At 43.6% G+C, this 19,722-nt stretch overlaps 1 protein-coding gene across 5 annotated transcripts in view; it reads right to left on the reverse strand.

The window, feature by feature from the left end:
* The window catches only part of DCLK1 (doublecortin like kinase 1), a 347,248-nt gene extending 340,371 nt beyond the window's left edge, over window positions 1–6,877 (reverse strand). Inside the window, exons 1-2 of one of the 5 annotated variants that reach the window (XM_023250802.2) lie at window positions 6,565–6,866; window positions 1,148–1,542 (exon numbers count right to left, since the gene is read on the reverse strand). In XM_023250802.2, the coding sequence (XP_023106570.1) occupies window positions 1,148–1,523 (376 nt within the window). In that variant the 5' untranslated portion in view covers window positions 1,524–1,542; window positions 6,565–6,866. Of the gene's footprint in view, window positions 1–1,147; window positions 1,543–6,564 lie in introns of all 5 variants that reach the window. The other 4 variants (XM_023250793.2, XM_023250785.2, XM_023250781.2 and 1 more) reach the window with 4 other exon arrangements.
* Window positions 6,878–19,722: the final 12,845 nt, after the last annotated feature.

The following is a 19,722-nucleotide window of genomic DNA, read 5'->3' on the forward strand; positions in this document are numbered from 1 at the left end:
CCAGAGCCTGAGGCGGGGCTCAAACTCCCGGACGGCGAGATCGTGACCTGGCTGAAGTCGGACGCTTAACCGACTGCGCCACCCAGGCGCCCCTCTTTTTTTTTTTTTTTTTTTAATGTTTATTTATTTTTGAGGGAGAGAGAGAGACAGACAGAGCATGAGCGGAAAAGGAGCAGAAAGAGAGGGAGACACAGGATCCAAAGCAGGCTCCAGGCTCTGAGCTGTCAGCACAGAGCCCGACGCAGGGCTTGAACTCACAAATGGGGAGATCATGACCTGAGCCAAAGCCGGAAGCTTAACCAACTGAACCACCCAGGGGCTTCTTTGCTTGTGATTTCTAAGGTGATTATAGGCTTTCTGTGCCGCTCCCGTGGCGTTGGGACTGAAGCAAGTGTACCTATTCTGCTTGCACAAGACACCACACCTCATCCAGGGACTAAAACGGTCTCATTTCCACATGAAATGTCTAAAACAGATAATTACTGTTAACCTAAATTCAACTTTAAGAAACAATAAACTGAACAGATTCATTCCTTTATATTCTCAGGTACCCCAGAAAGACAAGAATCCTTTAAACTCAAAAGGAAGCACCATATGAGAAAGAGATGCCAGAAAACCTAATTTTTAGTGCAGTATCAACACTACCTTACCATGTGACCATCGACATGTCACTCGAATTTTCTAGGCCTCAGTCTCCAGTGACAGAATTAATGGGCTTGCTACCTACACAAGGTTCCCTTCTACTCAAAACGTTCACAATCCATTAGGTACTTTCAGTTCAAGTAATTTCAGACAGCAAAAGTTCATTTGCATCTAGAAATGAATACGAACAATGTGATTAAAGATATAAAAACAGGCTTTTAAAATTAATGTAGCTTGGGTATGAGAAAAGAAGCAGAGAATGCGGGAGAATTAAGACACCTTTTCCCTCAGTCCATCATTATAAGAAGCCTGACCTAATAACATTAGCGGGTTTTTTTTCTTCCTTTTTCCACTACAGTACAGCAAAGTGAACTCCCAGATCTGTGAACCATAAGGGTCGGAGCTGAATGAGGCTGATGTGTCTTAGCGATCAAGTGCAGGTGCCTAGAACAATGCGGAAACCTGAGAAAGCATCCTCTAGGGTCCCTTGGGAGTTCGCGCTCACCTTCCACCAGTTGGTCCAGGCTGGAAATCTTCTTGAGCCCATCAATGGTGTAGATCGTTCTCACTCCCTGGGGCAAATTCACGTTATCCGACAGAGTTCGCGTCAAGTCAGCCAGCAGGGCCTCAAAGGATCGGAAGCGGTCTGGAGAGATGGCATACACAATCCCTTTGAAGTATCGATCTCCGTTTCGATAGAAACGAACTTTCTTGGCCTTCTTCTCAGAGCTGAGGGTCTGCAGCGTGCGGGTTCGGTAGAAGCTGCAGTGGGCGCTGTGCGTTGGGCTCGGCAGCCCATTCACCCGCGACCCTCTGCTGTATCTCTGCGCCTTGTCCCGCTCGTCAAAGTGCTCCAGCTCCATATCTCTGCCGAAGGACATGATGGAGTTAAAGTGGAACCTAGGAGGCACAGAAGGAAAAAAAAAAAAAACAGAGACACATACTGATGTTATTTTAAGACCATGATTTGAAAGGCTCAGCTCCAGAGCAGCTGGTGGAAATATCGCTGCAGTTGATGATATATTTAATATGAGTTATCAAGTTGGAAGAGAAGGAAGACAACGAAGAAGTAGAAGAGGCAGCCTCTGCGGAAACAGCTTATTAATCAACCCCAGGTTCATTAGAAACAGCTCCTATGTATTGACCACCTATTGGGTTCTGGACAGCTGTTATTTCCAAGTCCCAACAAACCCTTCCAAGGACTATTATCCCTATTTACAGATGAATAAAATGAGGCACAGAAAAATGTCTTCAGGTCCTACAGTTGGGAAATGCTTGAACCGAGACCTCCCACCCACATTTGCTGGGCTACAAAGCCCAAACCTCCCTACCATGTGCTCACTCTGGTGGGAGAGGGAAGATAAGCTTTCATATTACACAGGGCTAAAGATAGTAGTGGTGGTGGGCCAGGAAACAAAAGAGGCGGTCAGCATTTAACAGTCACATTATAAACTTCTCATGCAGCTTTGCACTCCCCCTGGCCAGATGGAGAGCAAACTGAATCAATCCCTGGGTTCTAACAACTGAAGATTTTCCAACACATTCATATATTAGATAGCAGCGTTTTCTAAAAGTGATTTCACCGTAACTCCTTTACTGACATTTAGTGCTTCAGATAAGTTGGGTTAAAAAAAAAGAAGAAAAAGGAGGAGGAGGAAGAGAAGAAGAGGAAAAAGAAGAACAAGAAGGGAGAAAAGTTACTTCTTGGGAGGGCTCTGCCTCTCCTTCCACTTTGTCTTTGCCGCTGAGAGAACAGGAGCTTAGAGATGCTGAGCAAGTACATTCCTCAAGGTGACACAGCTAGTCCAGGACCAAGTCTGGATCAACATCTTTAAGCCTCACTTGCTCAACTACACATAGGGAAGCTAATCATACCTACCTTAAGTATTAATACCTGAAGCACTTGGGAGAGTGTCTAGCATGAGATAAGTATTAATGTTGTTTATTAATAAAATCTGCTTTTCTCTTAACTCTGTCACAGAAACAACTAGGAGGAAAAGAATCTCCCCCTTTTCTGGTAAGGAAAAGCTCCTTATGGGTCTGCCTGATTTTCACCTTATGACCTTCTGAAAGGTATATGCTTGTACCCTCACGGTCCCCATTTTACTTTTTTTTTTAATTTTTTTAATGTTTATTTATTTTTGAGACACAGAAAGACAGCACGAGCAGGGGAGGGGCAGAAAGAGAGGGAGACACAGAATCTGAAGCAGCTCCAGGCTCTGAGCTATCAGCACAGAGCTCGACACAGGGGACAAACCCATGAACCGCTAGATCATGACCTGAGCCAAAGTCGGACCCTTAACCGACTGAGCCACCCAGGTGCCCCTAGTTCCCGTATTACTTTCTATGGAGCCCTGTCATCAGCAAGCTGCCTGTGGGATCAATTCATCCTTGCTAAGAGATTAGCTGATAAAGGCCTGTGGCCTAACCTTGCAGGGGATCCGTATTTTAACAGAATGATCTAGAAAGCATTCAGAAGAAAGTTTTGATGACAAAATTTCAGGCATGATGAAACACAATATAAGGGAAAGGGAAAATCTGGGGCAAGAACCTTAGGAGTGCTCCCCAAATCCCACCAAATAGACAAGGTTGCCTTTCTGAAGGTCAATCCAGCCTCCCTGACCTTTCCTCGACCCTCAGTAAACTAACCTCTGGTCTATTCAGAGTGGCTAAAAATTCATGTTTAAAAGCACTGCTAGGGATTGTGCACTCCTGAAATGAAGTGGAAAAAGCTAATGTTTATTGAATGTCTATGATGTGGCTGACACTATTATTCAGCAATCAATTATTGTGTAATCTGCTAAAAATTCCCTTCTAAACCTCACAATAATCCATTGAGGTCAGTAATATTATTACGATTGAAGGTGAGGATAGGATATATATATCCAGGGTCCCGGAGTTATCATAATTGAGGGAGTTGGGATTTGAACCTGGGTTTACTCTGACTGACTCGGAAGCTGGCACTCCCTCCTTTCTACCCCATGTGATAGGTCTTCGAGGCCAGACTCCCTGAGATCCTCCCTAGATCCATTCATCCATGTAAAGTAGGGGTTTTTTTAAAATAGCCCTGTGACCTTGGGGAGGTCACTCTGCGGAAGGCCCCATCTCCAGACAGAGTGGGTAGTGGTCACCTGGCCTCTATTATCTTCACTTGCTCAGGATTCCATTGCTGACCCCAATGGGGGCCAGGGTGTGATTCAAACCTGGACTGATGAGCAGTTCAGTATATTTTTTCCTACAAATATGAAAAAAACTACCTCAGGCCTCTTAATAACTCATAATAGTCTAAATTTGTATCTTCCAGAAAAAGTTATAGCATACGTAGGTAGATAGGAATCAGTTTCGTTGATTTCGAAGTTGGATAACTTTGAAACAGTGATCACTTGATATCTAGTTCTTCAGGCAACTATTAACTGAGTAACAGAACCAATACTTTGTCCATGGTATCACAACTGCTCCTACTGTTTGGTCTCTTCTCAAAAGGAGCTCTTTTGTCTTCCAAAAAGGGGCGTTTGTATGGGGGGAGGGGACAATGGGGTACCATGCTAACTCACTAAGCTCTTCAAACTTCATATATTATAGAGGCCAATTTGGCTTTTGAAGTTTCTGTTTTATTCGTTTCTTTCTCTATTTTTCAATTTTTTTTAAGTTAGAGCAAGAGAGAGAGTGGGGGAGGGGCAGAAAGAGGAGAGAGAATCACAAGTGGGCTCCATGCTGTCAGCACGGAGCCCAATGTGGGGCTCAAACTCACAAACCGTGAGATCATGACCTGAGCCGAAGTTGGACACAACCAACTGAGCCACCCAGCTGCCCCTATTTTTAAAGGCAGTAATCAATCTTCCAACCCTAGAGGTTTCCTCACAAATCTATACAAACCAAGCAGGACCATAGCGAAGGATGACACAATTGTGTCACCAGTGTGCTGATGTAGTCTGAAGGGGCTTTAATCTAGTGATTCACAATTTGCAAAAGCCAAATAATTTGGCAACTGATGGAAGTCCCTAGAGGAATCAGAAATAGAAAAAATTAAAATGGAAAAAAAAGTTGATTTTATCTGTTTCCTCAAACTTGATCATACATTCAACCAGGACAAGTACCACATCTTTGACTTCCTTTCACTGAGCCTGCCCAAAAGTCAGCAATGATGTTGGCGACAAAGAAAAACCGCACTCGGAGTGAAATCATTTTCAAGGCTACAGCTACCACTAACTGGATGGCAAAAACCACACTACACACTAATGTTCCAGTAATCATGTGCGGCATCAAAAGAGGTTTTCCTTCTCCTGTCTTGGCTGTCTCAGCTCTTCAACGGGCTCGGTCATATATTTGAACCAAGGGGTCCTGAAGAAGAGTCACTGGGCTTCCACAGGTCCTTGCTTTCTGCACAGGAAGACTGCCAAAGCACAGAGACACAGGTTCACAGACCGTAGGTGGCTAGAGGCCTGGGTACACATGTGTCACGGTACCAAGAAGGGAAACCACACCGCCCTGGCCACAGAGATCATAGACACTTGGGAGGGGAAAGACGGGGCCCGGCTCTTCTCAGAGATATTCTATAAACACTGCCATCCCAAGAAATCAGCACCCTCAATTGTCTTCTGTGGGATTTCTCACCATTTTGAGGAAACTCTGTGTTCCTCCTTCTCTAGAGGAGGGCATGAGTTCCCGTTTCAGAGATTTCCACAAACACACACACACCCACCCCAAGACATAATTTGGCATAAAGATGACCACATCTAAATAGATGCTGGAGCTGTAAGTCCCAAGGCATATTTTGCCAGTGGGATTAGGATGCAGGTGGATGGGCAGGTATGGAATAAGAGGCACACACATACCTTCAGAGTACACGCATCATGCTGGACACAGATCGCACAGGATGTGTGCCAATCTTTTATAATGTTCCTGCAGATAACCCCTCTCGAAATCCCTTCTCAATGGCCTTCATGTGACATTTCACACCTAAAAGACTGTCCTACTTTCCTTTCCAGTGGAAAGGTGATATATTTAGGAACATTCATAAAGCGTATTCACGAAACACCCTGCAGTGTGGCCGCTGAACGCGTGTGCACCATAATCTGGACACACACTCACAGGTGTGGAGAGGGAGCCGGTTTGAACGAAACCTTTCATTTGCTCCATCTCTTACAAGCATTTCCTTGCTAAATCCAGCAGTGATTCCGCGCAAACCTGGTTTTCAAAAGCAGCCTCTTTTGTGGGGCAATGCAGGGCTGTGCGTGCGCTCCCGCTAGGAGGAAAATGCCATTTCCTCTCCGCATGCTTTTAGCACTGCAGGTACTAATTTCTACAGGAGGCAGGCTCGCTGTCCCCGAAGGAACTTGAGACCCTGTAAATGTACTCGCAACACCCACACTGCAGCCACCCACCACGCACAGATCGCCCCATCTTCACGCACACAACCCTCCCGGGCACACGGGAAAGCACACACACAATAAGAGGCCTGGCCAGGCCACTCCTTCTAGGCGCAGACTTGGTCTTCGCTCGGCGGCCAGTTCTGACAATGACAAACACCTCGCCCAGCTCCTCCGCCCTGGCTCTCCATCTCCACTAACAACGTGGCGAAAAGCCTGGCGGGGGGGGGGGGGGGGCGGGGGAGAGCTCGCCCTACTCCCCATTTTAAGCCCGGTGGCACCAGACAAAAGAGGCAGGTGCCAGCAGCCCCGGAGCCGCCCCTACAAACCTTCCCCGGCCGGGGCCAGTCTGGCCAGGGCAGGGCAGCGCCTTTCGAGGAACTGCGGGCGGGGTGGCGGCGGCGGGCCGAGGGGGGCGCCCGCCCTGCCCTCCAAGCCCCGGGCTACCTCGGCGCCCCGCGGCTGCGGGAAGAGCAGGCGCCGCGAGCCCCCGGTGGGGCCCCCGGCCAACCCTGCCCGCGGCTCCCTTCCCCAGCAAAGGCAAACCACGCACCGGTCCGCGGAGAGACGCCGCCGGGGGTCTTTGTGGCCGCGCTCGGGGCCGCCTCCTGGTGCTGTCCTCACCCGGCTGGGCGCGGCCGGGGCTGCGGGGCTGCGGGGCGGCGGCGGGGCCGGGACTGGGCTGCAGCAGCTGCTGGAGCGCGGGCGTCTCGGCTGCAGCCGCTAGCGCAGGGATGTGCCTCGGCCGGTTCTCATTGAAATGCGGCGCTTCGCACAGCCTCGCTCCAGCCTCTCTCCGGAGGAGGGCGGCGGCGGCGGGCGCGCTCCCTTTTCTTGTGGCTCACTGGCTCACACGCCCTCCCCGCTCCGTCCTTCCCCTCCTCCGCGTGCGCGCTCCGGCGCCCCCGCCCTTCTTGGCCGGGCGCACCCACCACGGCTGCGCCCGGGGTCCGCCCCCTCCCCGCGCCCTCTATGACCGCAGCGACCTCGGTGCAGCTGGCTTGAACAAACCCCCAGACCTCCCCCATTCCTCGGGAGTGGTTGTCTGGAGATAGGGGAAGATCGGATGGGGGCCTGGGGACAGAGGAAGAGAACGTGGAAGGGGCCAGGTCCGAGCCAGGAAAAGTGCGAGGTGGAGAGGTGAGGGGTGGAGAGGTGAGAGGCGGCGCAGCGGTGAGGCCCCCTCCCTCAGGGGAGACAAGGGAAACAGTTACTTCCTCCTCCCCCACCCCCGCACACACAGCCCCCCACACATACTTCATGATTTAACACTTGCCAGGATTATGGGAGCCCACGTGATCCACTCTCATCCCTCTTGTCCGAGAGGCATCCGTGCACTTCCTCCAGGGAGGACCTACCCCCTACTCTCCCAGTCTACACACTGTAGTAGACCCTTTATTGGGAAGGACCAGATCTGTTCACAGACCCCACCAGTCATCTCCATTTGACCCCAGGACTTGAGTCACCCTTAAAATCGTGAACTCTGCTTAGAGCCGAAGATGTCACACTGGGCGCTTGATAACTTAAAGGCCAGGTTTCACTACTGGAGATCTGGGGGTTGCCAAAGCTAGCGGTCAGCACTGGAAAGCCCCATTAGCTCACCACAAGCCTTCCCTCCCGGGCGGGAATGTTCTCAGAACCCAGGCTGTTCACAGCTTCCTCCAGTGTTTGCACAAAAGCCCAGGGAGTGGGAACAGGTTGCTGACTTGTGAAACCTTAGCCGGCTTCACTGGGCAGCCTAAATTTTGGTCCAGTTAATCTCCTTCAGCCAAGTTTCTTGGGACATGTATCTGTCCCACATATGCACACATGTGTATTTTTCTCTCTTCAGCATGAAACTTTCCGTGGAAAATCAAAATTTTATTTTTCTCTTGCCCAGTGAGCCCAGTTACAGATTTGACTTCTTATTAATAAGAGCTAATCTGAAATATTTTCAAAGTATTATGTAAATACTAAATAATTACCATTTGTTATAAAATGCCACTCAAATGAGATACATGTTGCATATTCAACAAGTTGCTGCAATATTTATTTTTGAACTGTTTAATAGCCCAGGGATGTGGGTACATGAACTCAACAAATTAACTAAATGCAAAGTACTGAGACTTTCCCTTCAAATTCTAATGCAAAATGAAGGCCCAACGGGTAAGTGCAGAGAAAGTGAGGAGCCAAGTGTATTTTCTTGAGAACGGAAATCAGAACTTCTATTTATCTTTTAAGTGACAAATACGATGCAATGTCTGCCAAAATGCCAAACCAAGAAATAAATTCCATTTCCTAACCCCTATGGATATTCTATCAGGGTCATTTCTCCAGCACTTTAAGTAATTCAACCATAACTTAGCATTTTCCTAGCTGGCCTACCTGGAACATGCAGATAACGTGTTTAAAACAACAATAAAACACCTTTGAGTTTGATTCTCTCAGTTGCAAACTGCTCTCACTAGAAGTAGTTGGGCATCGTTTAGTCTTTCGGAAAACCCAGGGCACTGATAATAGATGGGCACGCTCAGTAGCCAGAGGCTACTATACTACAATGTGGTCATAGTCAGAACAGCAGGCTGGCACTAGCTGGCATCCAGTGACCTGACAGAAGTAATTACAGGAGTGCGTAAGTTACTTCTAGGAAGTTTAATGAATTTAGCCAGGAAACTCCTAATTCAAGTAATTTTCAAAAAACTGATGTTGCTTCCTTGACATTCCCAGGGTATCGGTCAAAGAAGTGACTGGAATTAATGCATCCTTTCCTCATGAAAATCTGAAGTTAATGGAGATCTCACTGCAACCCCCGGAAACTAGGAAACTAACGCTGTCCGAGCCGTGCACCCCAGTTGCCTTTGCAGGCAGACTGCCACAGCTCCGCATCCTACAAGATTGACAGTGGCTTGGCCACAGCTCTGTCAATGACTCCCAGTAACCGACCATTTGCTTTTTGCTGTGCCACGACTTCTATACATTTTCTTATTTCATACTCATCCTATTCAAGGTAGGCATCAGTATCCTTACCTTACAGATAAAGGAATTTAGGCGTAGGGAAGTTACATCATCTGAGAGTCGTGCAGCTAATAAATGTCGAGCCTTCCTCCATTTTTAAAATCCCTGTGTTTTAAAATTCAAGTCAGTTTTCCAATTGCTATGGCCATATGCTTATAAAGCAATACCAAATTGTAGTCGGAAGTGTATTCTCTTTTGGAAAATACAGCCTTTTAATCAATGAATTTGTCATTTCATAACAGAGAGAGAGAACAACTCTTGGCTGTTGTGAACACTGCTTTCTTTAGTGATGGGTATTATCAAATATATCTGTTCTGAACTGAACTTTTCATGAGAGTATTTGAGTTACCTCTGACTCAGGTTGATGGACAATCTTAGCTACATGTGTGTGTATGTGGGGTGTTTTCTTTCCCCCGAACATAAGTTTTCAGGTCCAAACCAAGGAAGAAAAAGAGAACTAAAGAAAAATACTTTTTAGTTGACCATGTATCCCTTTCAAGATACCTTTTATTGGCTTCTTCATAGAAAATAAGCTCCATCATGTAGATTCAAAGAGAATAACAGGGAATGGGATATTAACAGGAAGAGACACACTCTCTGTTCTTCTCTCTGGAAGGGAATTTACTCTGTCCCTTCCATAATCTCCCTGCAGTCCTCCTCCTCCGGGGCCAAGGGCATGCAGTGCTCCTGGGTTGGGGTACCTAAGCATATTAATTGACCACCAGTAAGTTGTGAGAAACAGCTTTATAGAATATGATCATCATTCTGATTTTCCTTTCATTTCGTCCTGTACGGTAAAGGCTCTTTATGGCACTTCCCACATCTGTTCATAATTCCCCCTAATTACAGAGCACTTACTTCTGCCTTCTACTAGAAAGCCAGAAAGTCAGTGATGAGGGACATTGACAGCAGCCTGTCCAATTCTTACCCCATGCATGAATGCCCTCTATAACAAGTGGTCTTTCAGCCTTCTAATCGTGGCCCATATGACAAAAGTGGAGAGAAGTAAGATTATCCTCTGAGAGTTAAGCTAGGTCACGGGATTCTGGACACAGTGGCCGAGATCTCTATAAATAATTTTTTCACTAGCCAATTACCTCTGGCTTGGCACTCCAAATACGCCAAGGGGCCAAACTACACAAGGTTTGAGACATTCACAAAGCAGGAAGGGACTCTACCACCTTGAGATGCCCTGTCTTAAACTGACAGAGCGCTTCCCAAAAAGCTTCCCAAAGCTCATTTCTCCCTTTCCTGTGTAATTCTTAAAGTGTAATTTCCCTCAGTAGAAGGGAACTGAGCACAGCCTGCTCCTCCGCTGGGCAGCTCCTCAGATTAAACACACTTCCCCCAGGTCTTCTCTTTCAATCTACATGAGAAGAAATCTAATGGCCCCGCCTTTTACTTAACAGCCCTCTTATATGCTACCAAATTCTACTCTTCATTAACTAGGAATCCCCAGTCCTTCAACCATTTCTTTTTTTTTTTTTAATGTTTATTTTATTTTTGGGAGAGAGAGAGAATGCAAGTGGGCAGAGAGCGAGGAGACAGAGGATCCGAAGTGGGCTCCGTGCTGACAGCAGACAGCCAGATATGGGGCTCCCACTCACAAACCAGGAGACCGTGACCTGAGATGAAGTCAGATCCTTAACTCACTGAGCCACCCAGGTGCTCCAGCCCTTCAACTATGTCTCACGTGACATAGTTTGGAAGTGACATAGTTTGGAAGCGCCCGTGGTGTGCAGTTGTCAGTATCTCCCGCCACGTCTGCTTCTCAGAACTGGATGAGGCGCGACAGGGTGGTCTGACTGGCGAAGTTCCATGACTTCGATGGTTTTCAACGCACTGCTTCTATTAAAGGAGCCTAACATCACATCAGTGTCTCTGGCAGGCGTGCTGCACTATTGACTCATGCAGTCAACTAAAATCTCCATGCATTTCACGTGTTTTGCTCTTAAAGTCCCTTATCCTGTATTTGTTCAATTAGATTTGGGGCACCTGAGTCCAACGCTCTGTATTTTCCCTTATTAACTTGTCTGTTGTTATGTGATCAACCTTTCAACCTGTGGAGTGAGATCCTTTTTGGGCTCATTATGTCACTTACTTCAGCTTTTTTTGTCCGTCTGATTAACACCACACCAACATCGTCATCTCGGTTGCTGTTAAAAGCTTTCAGCAGGAACATGGTCACAGCAGGCTCTGTCAGCTCACTGCCCAGGATCTCTCTCCAAGTTGACCACTGATGGCAAATGACTCTCAATGTACTTGGTAAGTACAGACATTAACATGTTCTCCATAGAAAATAAACATCTAGAGATCTAGTGATAGCTAAAATTTGTGTTTTTCCATCTAGGATTGTATCATTGACTTCCATACCACTTTTTCATCCATTCATCCATTCACCCAAGAAATAAATTTCAAGTGTCTCCAATGTGCCAGGCACTGTGTGCTAGGTGAGAGTAATGCAGTTATGAGGTAGAATTACAAGGATTCTCTGCCCATGGCATTGACAGCCTGTAGGGACACAGATGTTAAACACATACTTACACAAATAATTATTTAATTTCAAAATGGCTAAGTACTGGGAAGGAAAAGAACAAAGAGCTTCAGAGAGAGCTTCCCCAAGGAAGTAACATTTAAGCAGAGACCTGAAGCCAGCCAGGCAACAGGGTGGGAGAGTATGATTCCAAGCAGAAAAAATAGCCCTGTGAAAACTGAGTGGGAAGCAGCTTGTTCTAGGAGCAGGAGATGGGCGGAGTAGCTGTAGCAGAGTGGAGAGACGTGGGCTGTGAATGTGGGTAGGACCCCTTCAGGGTCCAGGTCCGAGAGCCATGTTAGGGAATGTGGGCTCTGTTGTAAGAGAAAAGGGAAATCACTAAAGAGTTTTAAGCAGAAATCTGGCCAGATCAGATTTGCGTGTTTAAAAGCTCCTCTTGCTTTCCTGGCTGCTATTGGAGCATAGTGGAGAAGCACAGGGGAATAAGAACAATTTCACTTTCAAGGTCTCAGTTGGAGAGGGTGGCAGGGAAGAACAGTGGGTGGGAGGGAAACTTCCTTCCGGTTGTACTATGTTTCCCTGATGATGTGAATCAGCGCTTATTAAGGTATTTAAATCCGTGGAGTTTTTTAAGTCCATAGATTAAATACAGCATCTCCGAGTGAAAAATATTTAAAATTTTAGGTTGCTTTTTATACAATCATTTCAGAAAAATAATTTTAAAGTGTGTATTTATACATTCTGTCACTGTTCCAGAACATGGAAGTGTCCCCCTCAACAGAAGGAAAATTTTACTTAATCCTAAAAGTAGCCTCAAAATAGTCACCTTTGCTAAAATGCATTTGAATAGAATTTTAGTTTACCACAATCTTCCCCCAGAAGTTTCTTAAGTAGATGATTCACTTTTTATATTCATTAAGGCACACTTACATTAAAATATACCACTTTGCTGCATTCCATGTCCTGAGATCTCTCATTGATTCTATAAGACACAAATACTTAAGAAGTCACAATAGTTATGCTAGTACCCTGGGAATGTAGAATCTACCAGAAACATCTAGGACTTTTTAGACCTGGGTTCAGAGAACAGTGATAGTCCTTTTATCAAATATGCACGTAGACTGAATAGCTTCATCCATAAAGTCAAAGAATCTTTGGCAACTTTTTAATGTATCTCAAGTTTTATTTTATCTTGTTTTGTTTTGTTTTGTTTTTTATTTGTGGAAGTGGATTCTGAAAGGTACCTTCCAAACAAAGAGAAAACTTACTAAAGTTCTGCTCTTGATAATTTTCTAGGTGAAAAAAAAAAGTATCATATATTTTCCTCTAAACTTTTTCCATGTGTATGTAAACATAGAAACATACAGTCTTCTATGGAAAAAAAAAGGGTATGTTAATGTATATAATGTTTTGGAACTTTTATTGACTTAACAATCAACTCAAAATATACGACAAATCTAAATACACTCATCTAGTGTGCATGAATGTGACACTACACACTGGAAAGCCGCCCTACCTTTCTTGGTTCTAATAAAACATGAGGCCAGATGATTGAATATATTGTGGTGTTTTTGTTTGTTTTTGTTTTTGTTTTAATCAGTAAGCATGATTCAAGTAACAAATACACAAGAGGGTAAGGAAGCAGAACTGGCTTTGCCTTGAGGGCACTGAGTTTCAGTGTTCACAGCTTCCCAAGGCAAGGGACTGGGAAACAAAGCTGAGCACACACTTAATGGGAAACACTGAAAAGGAAACCCTACTCATGAAGCTGTGGCCTCAGAGGGCACTCTGAGTAAAAGAGCACCTGTCTCAAAATCTGGTGTTAGGTAAAGAAGGAAAATATTCCCTAAGAATTTAGATACACAAGGAGGAGGAGTTAAGATGGCAAAGCAGCATGGGGACCCTGAGCTTGTCTCATCTCTGAAACGCAGCTAGATCAACACCAAACCATTTTGCACACCTAGGAAAGTGATCTGAGGATTAACACAACAGTCTGCATAACTTGAGCCACAGAACTCAGCAGGTATGAGGTGCAGAGAGGTGAACTGGAAGAAAGAAAAGCTGTGGAGGGTAGGAAGCTGTTTTTGCAGAGAGAGGACAGAGAAAAGAAAGGGGGAGAGTGCGGGACATCAGGATCATGGAAGAAAAGCACTCCCCCCAAAAGTAGTTGGAGAGAAAAGGTGGAAACAGTCACAGGAGACCAAACAAGAAATCTGTTACCCAAAACCACTGATGGGAAGAAAGAAGAGGGTTTCAACACCACCAGGATTCTAAAAACAGTGGAGCACAGAGTCTGAAGTTCCAGAGTTCGGTGCCTGGCTGTGCTCCGGTGAGGAAAAAGGGTGAATCCCCAGGAGCAGGCAGCTGAGGAGTCCATGTGCCACATGGGGAGAAGCAGTTCCCCTGCTTGGAGAGCATTTGGTAGAGGCCATCCCCACAGGCAAAGGTCTCAGGGGACCCCGAAGGGCAGCCACATTTGCTGGTATTGGGACAAAGATGCCAGAGTGCAGTGAAACCTGGCACCGGCTGTGTGTTGTGATTTGCCATAATCTCTGAACCTCTGCTACTAAGCAATCACATGAACGTTTCTGGGGCAATCCAGCACCCGGCCATTGCTCAGAGAGACCCTCCCACAGAGAGTTGGAGCCACAGGGGTCTCTGAAGTGAGGGGTTTGAAATACAACCTCATTTGAGATGAAACTCAGGGTAACAAAATGGATAAGAAAGCAAGACCTGCCTATATGCTGCTTACAAGAGACTCATTTTAGACCTAACGATACCTGCAGATTAAAAGTAAGGGGATGGAGAACCAACTGTCATTCAAATGGTCATCAAAAGAAAGCTGGAGTCGCCAAACTAGATTTTAATATAAGCTGACAGGTGGACAGTTTGGATATGGACAGGGTAGAGGCAGGGAGTGGACAGAGGCCTGAGACAAAGGAGGGGTGCTTGACTGCAGGTGGGAGAGAGCGCGAAGTTCCTGTGCCAGAGACTAGGGAGCTGGGTGAAGCCATTTCTACCTCTCCCACGCATGTGCATGTGTGCATGCAAAGTAATCCACCCCAGTAAGCTAAGCAGCGCTACGTAGTGGAAAACGGAGCCATTACACTGAGGCCCGGCCAACTGTACCCTTGAAGCACATCCCCTAGAAGACTGGCACAAGTCCCTCCACCTGCTTAGTGTATGGACTAAGCCTCCAACTTCAGCTCAGGTCATGATCTCACAGTTTGTGAGTTCGGGCCCCAAAATGGGCTCTGTGCTGACATTCTCTAGAATAGATCACATAGTGGGTCACAAATTAGTCCTCATCAAGTACAAAAGGATTGAGATCATACCTTGCCTCTTTTCAGACCACAATGCTATGAAACTTGAAATCAACCACAAGAAAACATTTAGAAAGACCATGAATACTTAGAGATTAAAGAACATCCTACTAAAGAATGAATTGATTAACCAAGAAATTAAAGAGTAAATTAAAATGTACATGGAAGCCAATGAAAATGAAAACATGACAGTCCAAAACCTCTGGGATGCAGCATAGGTGGTCATAAGAGGGATGTATATAGCAATCCAGGCCTTCTTAAAGAAGGAAGGCCTCAAATACACACCCTAATCTGACACTGAAAGGAGCTGGAAAAAGGAGAGGAAATAAAGCCCAAAACCCACAGAAGATGGGAAATAATAAAGATTAGAGCAGAAATCAATGATTTCAAAATAAAAACAACAATAACAACAACAATAACAACAACAAAACAGTAGAACAGATTAATGACCAGATTAAAAAGAAAAAGGAAAGGACCCAAATAAATAAAATCATGAATGAAAGAGGCAAGATCACAACCAACACCACAGAAATACAAACACTAATAGGAGAATATTATGAGCAATTATATGCCAACAAATTAGGCAATCTGGAAAAAATGGATAAATTCCTAAAAACATATAAACTACCAAAACTGAAACAGGAAGAAATAGAAAATCTGAACAGACCCATAACCAGTAAAGAAACTTAATTAGCAAACAAAAATCTCCCAACAAACAGAAGAAGTCCAGGGCCGGATGGCTTTCCAGGGGAATTCTACCAAACATTTAAAGAAGACTTAACACGTATTGTTTAGATGTTCCAAAAAACAGAAATGGAAGGAAAACTTCCAAACGCATTCTATGAGGCCAGCATCACCTTGAATCCAAAACCAAAGACCCCACTAAAAAGGAGAACTACAGATGAACATGGATGCAAAAATCCTCAACAAGATACTAGTCAACCAGATCCAACAACACATTAAAAGAATTATTCACCACAACCAAGAGGAATTTATACCTGGGATGCAGGGCAGGTTCAATATCCACAAAACAATGTGACACATCACATCAATAAAAGAAAGGACAAGAACCATATGATCCTCTCAATAGTCGCAGAGGAAGCATTTCACAAAACACAGCATCCTTTCTTGATAAAAAGCCTCAAGAAAGTAGGGATACAAGGATCATACCTCAAGATCATAAAAGCCATACATGAAAGACCCCACCACTAATATCATCCTCAGTGGGGAAAAACTGAGAGCTTTCCCCTTAAGGTCAGGAACACAACAGGGATGTCCACTCTCACCACTGTTATTCAACATAGTATTGGAAGTCCTAACATCGCAATCAGACAACACAAAGGAAAAAAAGGCATCCAAACCGGCAAGGAGGAAGTCAAACTTTCACTCTTAGCAGATGATGTGATACTCTATGTGGAAAACCCAAAAGATTTCACCAAAAAAACTGCTACAACTGATCCATGAATTCAGCAAAGTCACAGGATATAAAATCAATGCACAGAAATCAGTTGCATTTCAATAATGAAGCAACAGAAAGAGAAATCAAGGAATCAATCTCATTTACAATTGCACCAAAACTCATAAAATACCTAGAAATAAACCTAACCAAAGAGGTGAAAAATCTGTACACTGAAAACTATAGAAAGCTTATGAAAGAAATTGAAGAAGACACAAAAATATGGAAAAACATTCCATGCTCATGGACTGGAAGAACAAATATTGTTAAAATGTTGATCCTACCCAAAACAATCTACATATTCAATGTAATCCCTATCAAAATAACACCAGCATTCTTCACAGAACTAGAACAAACAATCCTCAAATTTGTATGGAACCAGAAAAGACCCTGAATACCAAAGCAATCCTAAAAAAAGAAAACCAAAGCTAGAGGCATCACCATTCCAGACTTCAAGCTGTATTACAAAGCTGTAATCATCAAGACAGTACGGTGCTGGCACAAGAACAGACACATAGATCAATGGAACAGAACAGAGAACCCAGAAATGGACCCACAAACATATGGCCAACTAATCTTTTACCATGCAGGAAAGACTAGCCAATGGTAAAAAGACAGTCTCTTCAGCAAGTGGTGCTGGGCAAACTGGACAGCCACATGCAGAAGAATGAACCTGAACCACTTTCGTACACCATACACAAAAATAAATTCAAAATGGATGAAAGACCTAAATGTAAGACAGTAAGCCATCAAAATCCTAGAGGAGAAAAGAGGCAACAACATCTTTGGTCTCGGCTGCAGCAACTTCTTACTTGACATATCTCTGGAGGCTAGGGAAACAAAAGCAAAAAATGAACTCTTGGGACGTCATCAAGATAAAAAGCTTCTGCATGGTGAAGGAAACAATCAGCAAAACTAAAAGGCAACTGGCGGAAGGGGAGAAAATATTTGCAAGTGACATCTCAGATAAAGTGTTAGTATCTAAAATCTATAAAGAACTTATTAAACTCAACACCCAAAAAACAAGTAATCCAGTGAAGAAATGGATGGAAAATACGAATACACACGTTCCCAAAGAAAACATCCAGATGGCTAACACGAAAAGATGCTCAACATCACTTATCATCAGGGAAATACAAATCAAAACCACAGTGAGATATCTCACATCTGTCACACCTCACATCTGTCAGACTGGCTAAAATGAACAACTCAGGAAACAACAAATGTTGGCAGGGAGGCAGAGAAAGGGGAACCCTTTTGCACTGTTGGTGCAGCCACTCTAGAAAACAGTATGGAGGTTCCTCAAAAAATTAAAAATAGAACTACCCTATGACCCAGCAATTGCACTACTAGGTATTTATCCAAAGGATACAAAAATGCTGATTCAAAGGGGCACATGCACCCTGATGTTTATAGCAGCACTATTGACAATAGCCAAAGTATGGAAGGAGCTCAAATGTCCATTGATGGATGAATGGATAAAAAAGATGTGATATATATATATATATATATATATATATATATATATATATATCCACACAATAGAATATTATTCAGCAATCAAAAAGAGTGAAATATTGCCATTTGCAACAATGTGGATGGACTAGAGTGTATTATGCTAAGTGAAATGAGTCAGAGAAAGACAAATATATAATTTTACTCACATGTGGAATTTAAGATACAAAACAGATGAACATAAGGGAAGGGAAGCAAAAAGAAGATAAAAACAGAGAGGGAGACAAATCATAAGAGACTCTTAAATACAGAGAACAAACTGAGGGTTGCTAGAGGGGAGGCAGGTGGGGGGATGGCTAGATGGGCAACGGGCATTAAGGAAGGCACTTGTTGGGATAAGGCGTAAGTGATAAATAGGTTCTAGTCCTGAAATCATTATTACACTATATATAGTTAACTAACTTGAATTTAAATTTTAAAAATAATAATAAAATAAACAAAACAAACAAACAAAAAGACTAACCACTGTAGCACCTGGCTGGCTCAGTAGGTAAAGCATGCAACTCTTGATCTCGCAGTTGTGAGTTCAAGCCCCATGTTGGGTGTACAGATTAGTTAAAAATAAAATTAAAAAAAAAAGAAGAATTTAGATACACAAGTTGGGCCTCATGTAGGTTTGCGGTCTAAATTCACACTGTCCTTGTGGCTCAAAAAACCTTCAAGTACTCAACTCAGTTGAAATGGTCTCCAAGCACTTAGGAGAAGCAAACTAAAACCTCATCGAAGAAACTCATCTACAGTCTAGGCCTCAAGAAATTACTAATAAACTTCCAAAAAATGTAGTCATGGTTAAAAATCATAAAATATATCAGTAAAGAAGGCATCATGGATGTTATGAGCTAGAAAAAAATAGCAGAAAATAAAAATCAGAATCAAAATTATTTGTTAGTGGTATTATCAAACATGGTATATAAAAATATAAATGTGTGTATAATATGTTTAAAGAAACAAAAGAGAGGATACAAGGGGAAGGAATGGTGAAAAAGACCAAGTATATTTGAAGAAAAGTATCAGAAGAATTTGTAAAAATTATAAATAAAATAATTGAAATTAAAATCTGAACAACGGCTTTATCAGATTTGTGCAGCTGAAAAAAGATTTGGCAAACTAGAAATAAGATTCAAAGAATGAATCCATAATGCAACATAGATAAATGAAGAGATAGAAGATACTAAATGCTAGTTAAGAGTCGTAAATACTAATTTAGTAAAAAGTTCAAAAAATCCAGAGAGGAGAGAGAAAGAGAATGGGACAGGGAATGTTTGAAGATGCTTATTTCTTCACTTTAATAGTTTATGTTTATAGTTTATAACTGTAGTTTACAGTTTATAGTGAAACTGCAGAGCACAAACAAACTGAGAAAAAAGACCAACTACTCTGACCCTCCTTATTCACGGATTCCCCATTTCCAAATTTATCTACTTGCTAAAATTTGTGACCCCAAAATCAGTACTTGCAGCCCTTTCACGGTTGTTGATGGACAAGCACAGGCTGGCAAAATACCAGAGTTTCCCAGCACATGTTCCCAGTTGAGATCTGACAAGGCATCCTTCTGTCTTATTCCAGGTCTAGTAGTACAAACATGTGTTCTTTCCACAGTCTATTGAGTGCCTCATTTGTCCCATTTTTGTGCTTTTTGTTGATTTTGCTGTTGAAAATGCCTCCCAAGCATGATGCTGAAATGCACCTTTCCTAAGTGCAAAAAGGTTGTGATGTGCCTGACAAACAGGATAAGCTCCCTTTAGTCATGGGTTACAGTGCTGTTGGCTGTGATTTCAATATTAATGAATCAAAAATCTGCATAAAACACATATAAAACAAGACTATATATTGATCATTGATGAAAATTTTGTGACCAGAGGCTCACAGGAGGGACCTAACTCTGTATTTCCTCTAGGAACAACAGTTCAGTATTTGCTAATTCATAGT

The sequence above is a fragment of the Felis catus genome, chromosome A1 (genome assembly GCF_018350175.1).
Source record: "Felis catus isolate Fca126 chromosome A1, F.catus_Fca126_mat1.0, whole genome shotgun sequence".
Lineage (NCBI taxonomy): Eukaryota > Metazoa > Chordata > Mammalia > Carnivora > Felidae > Felis > Felis catus.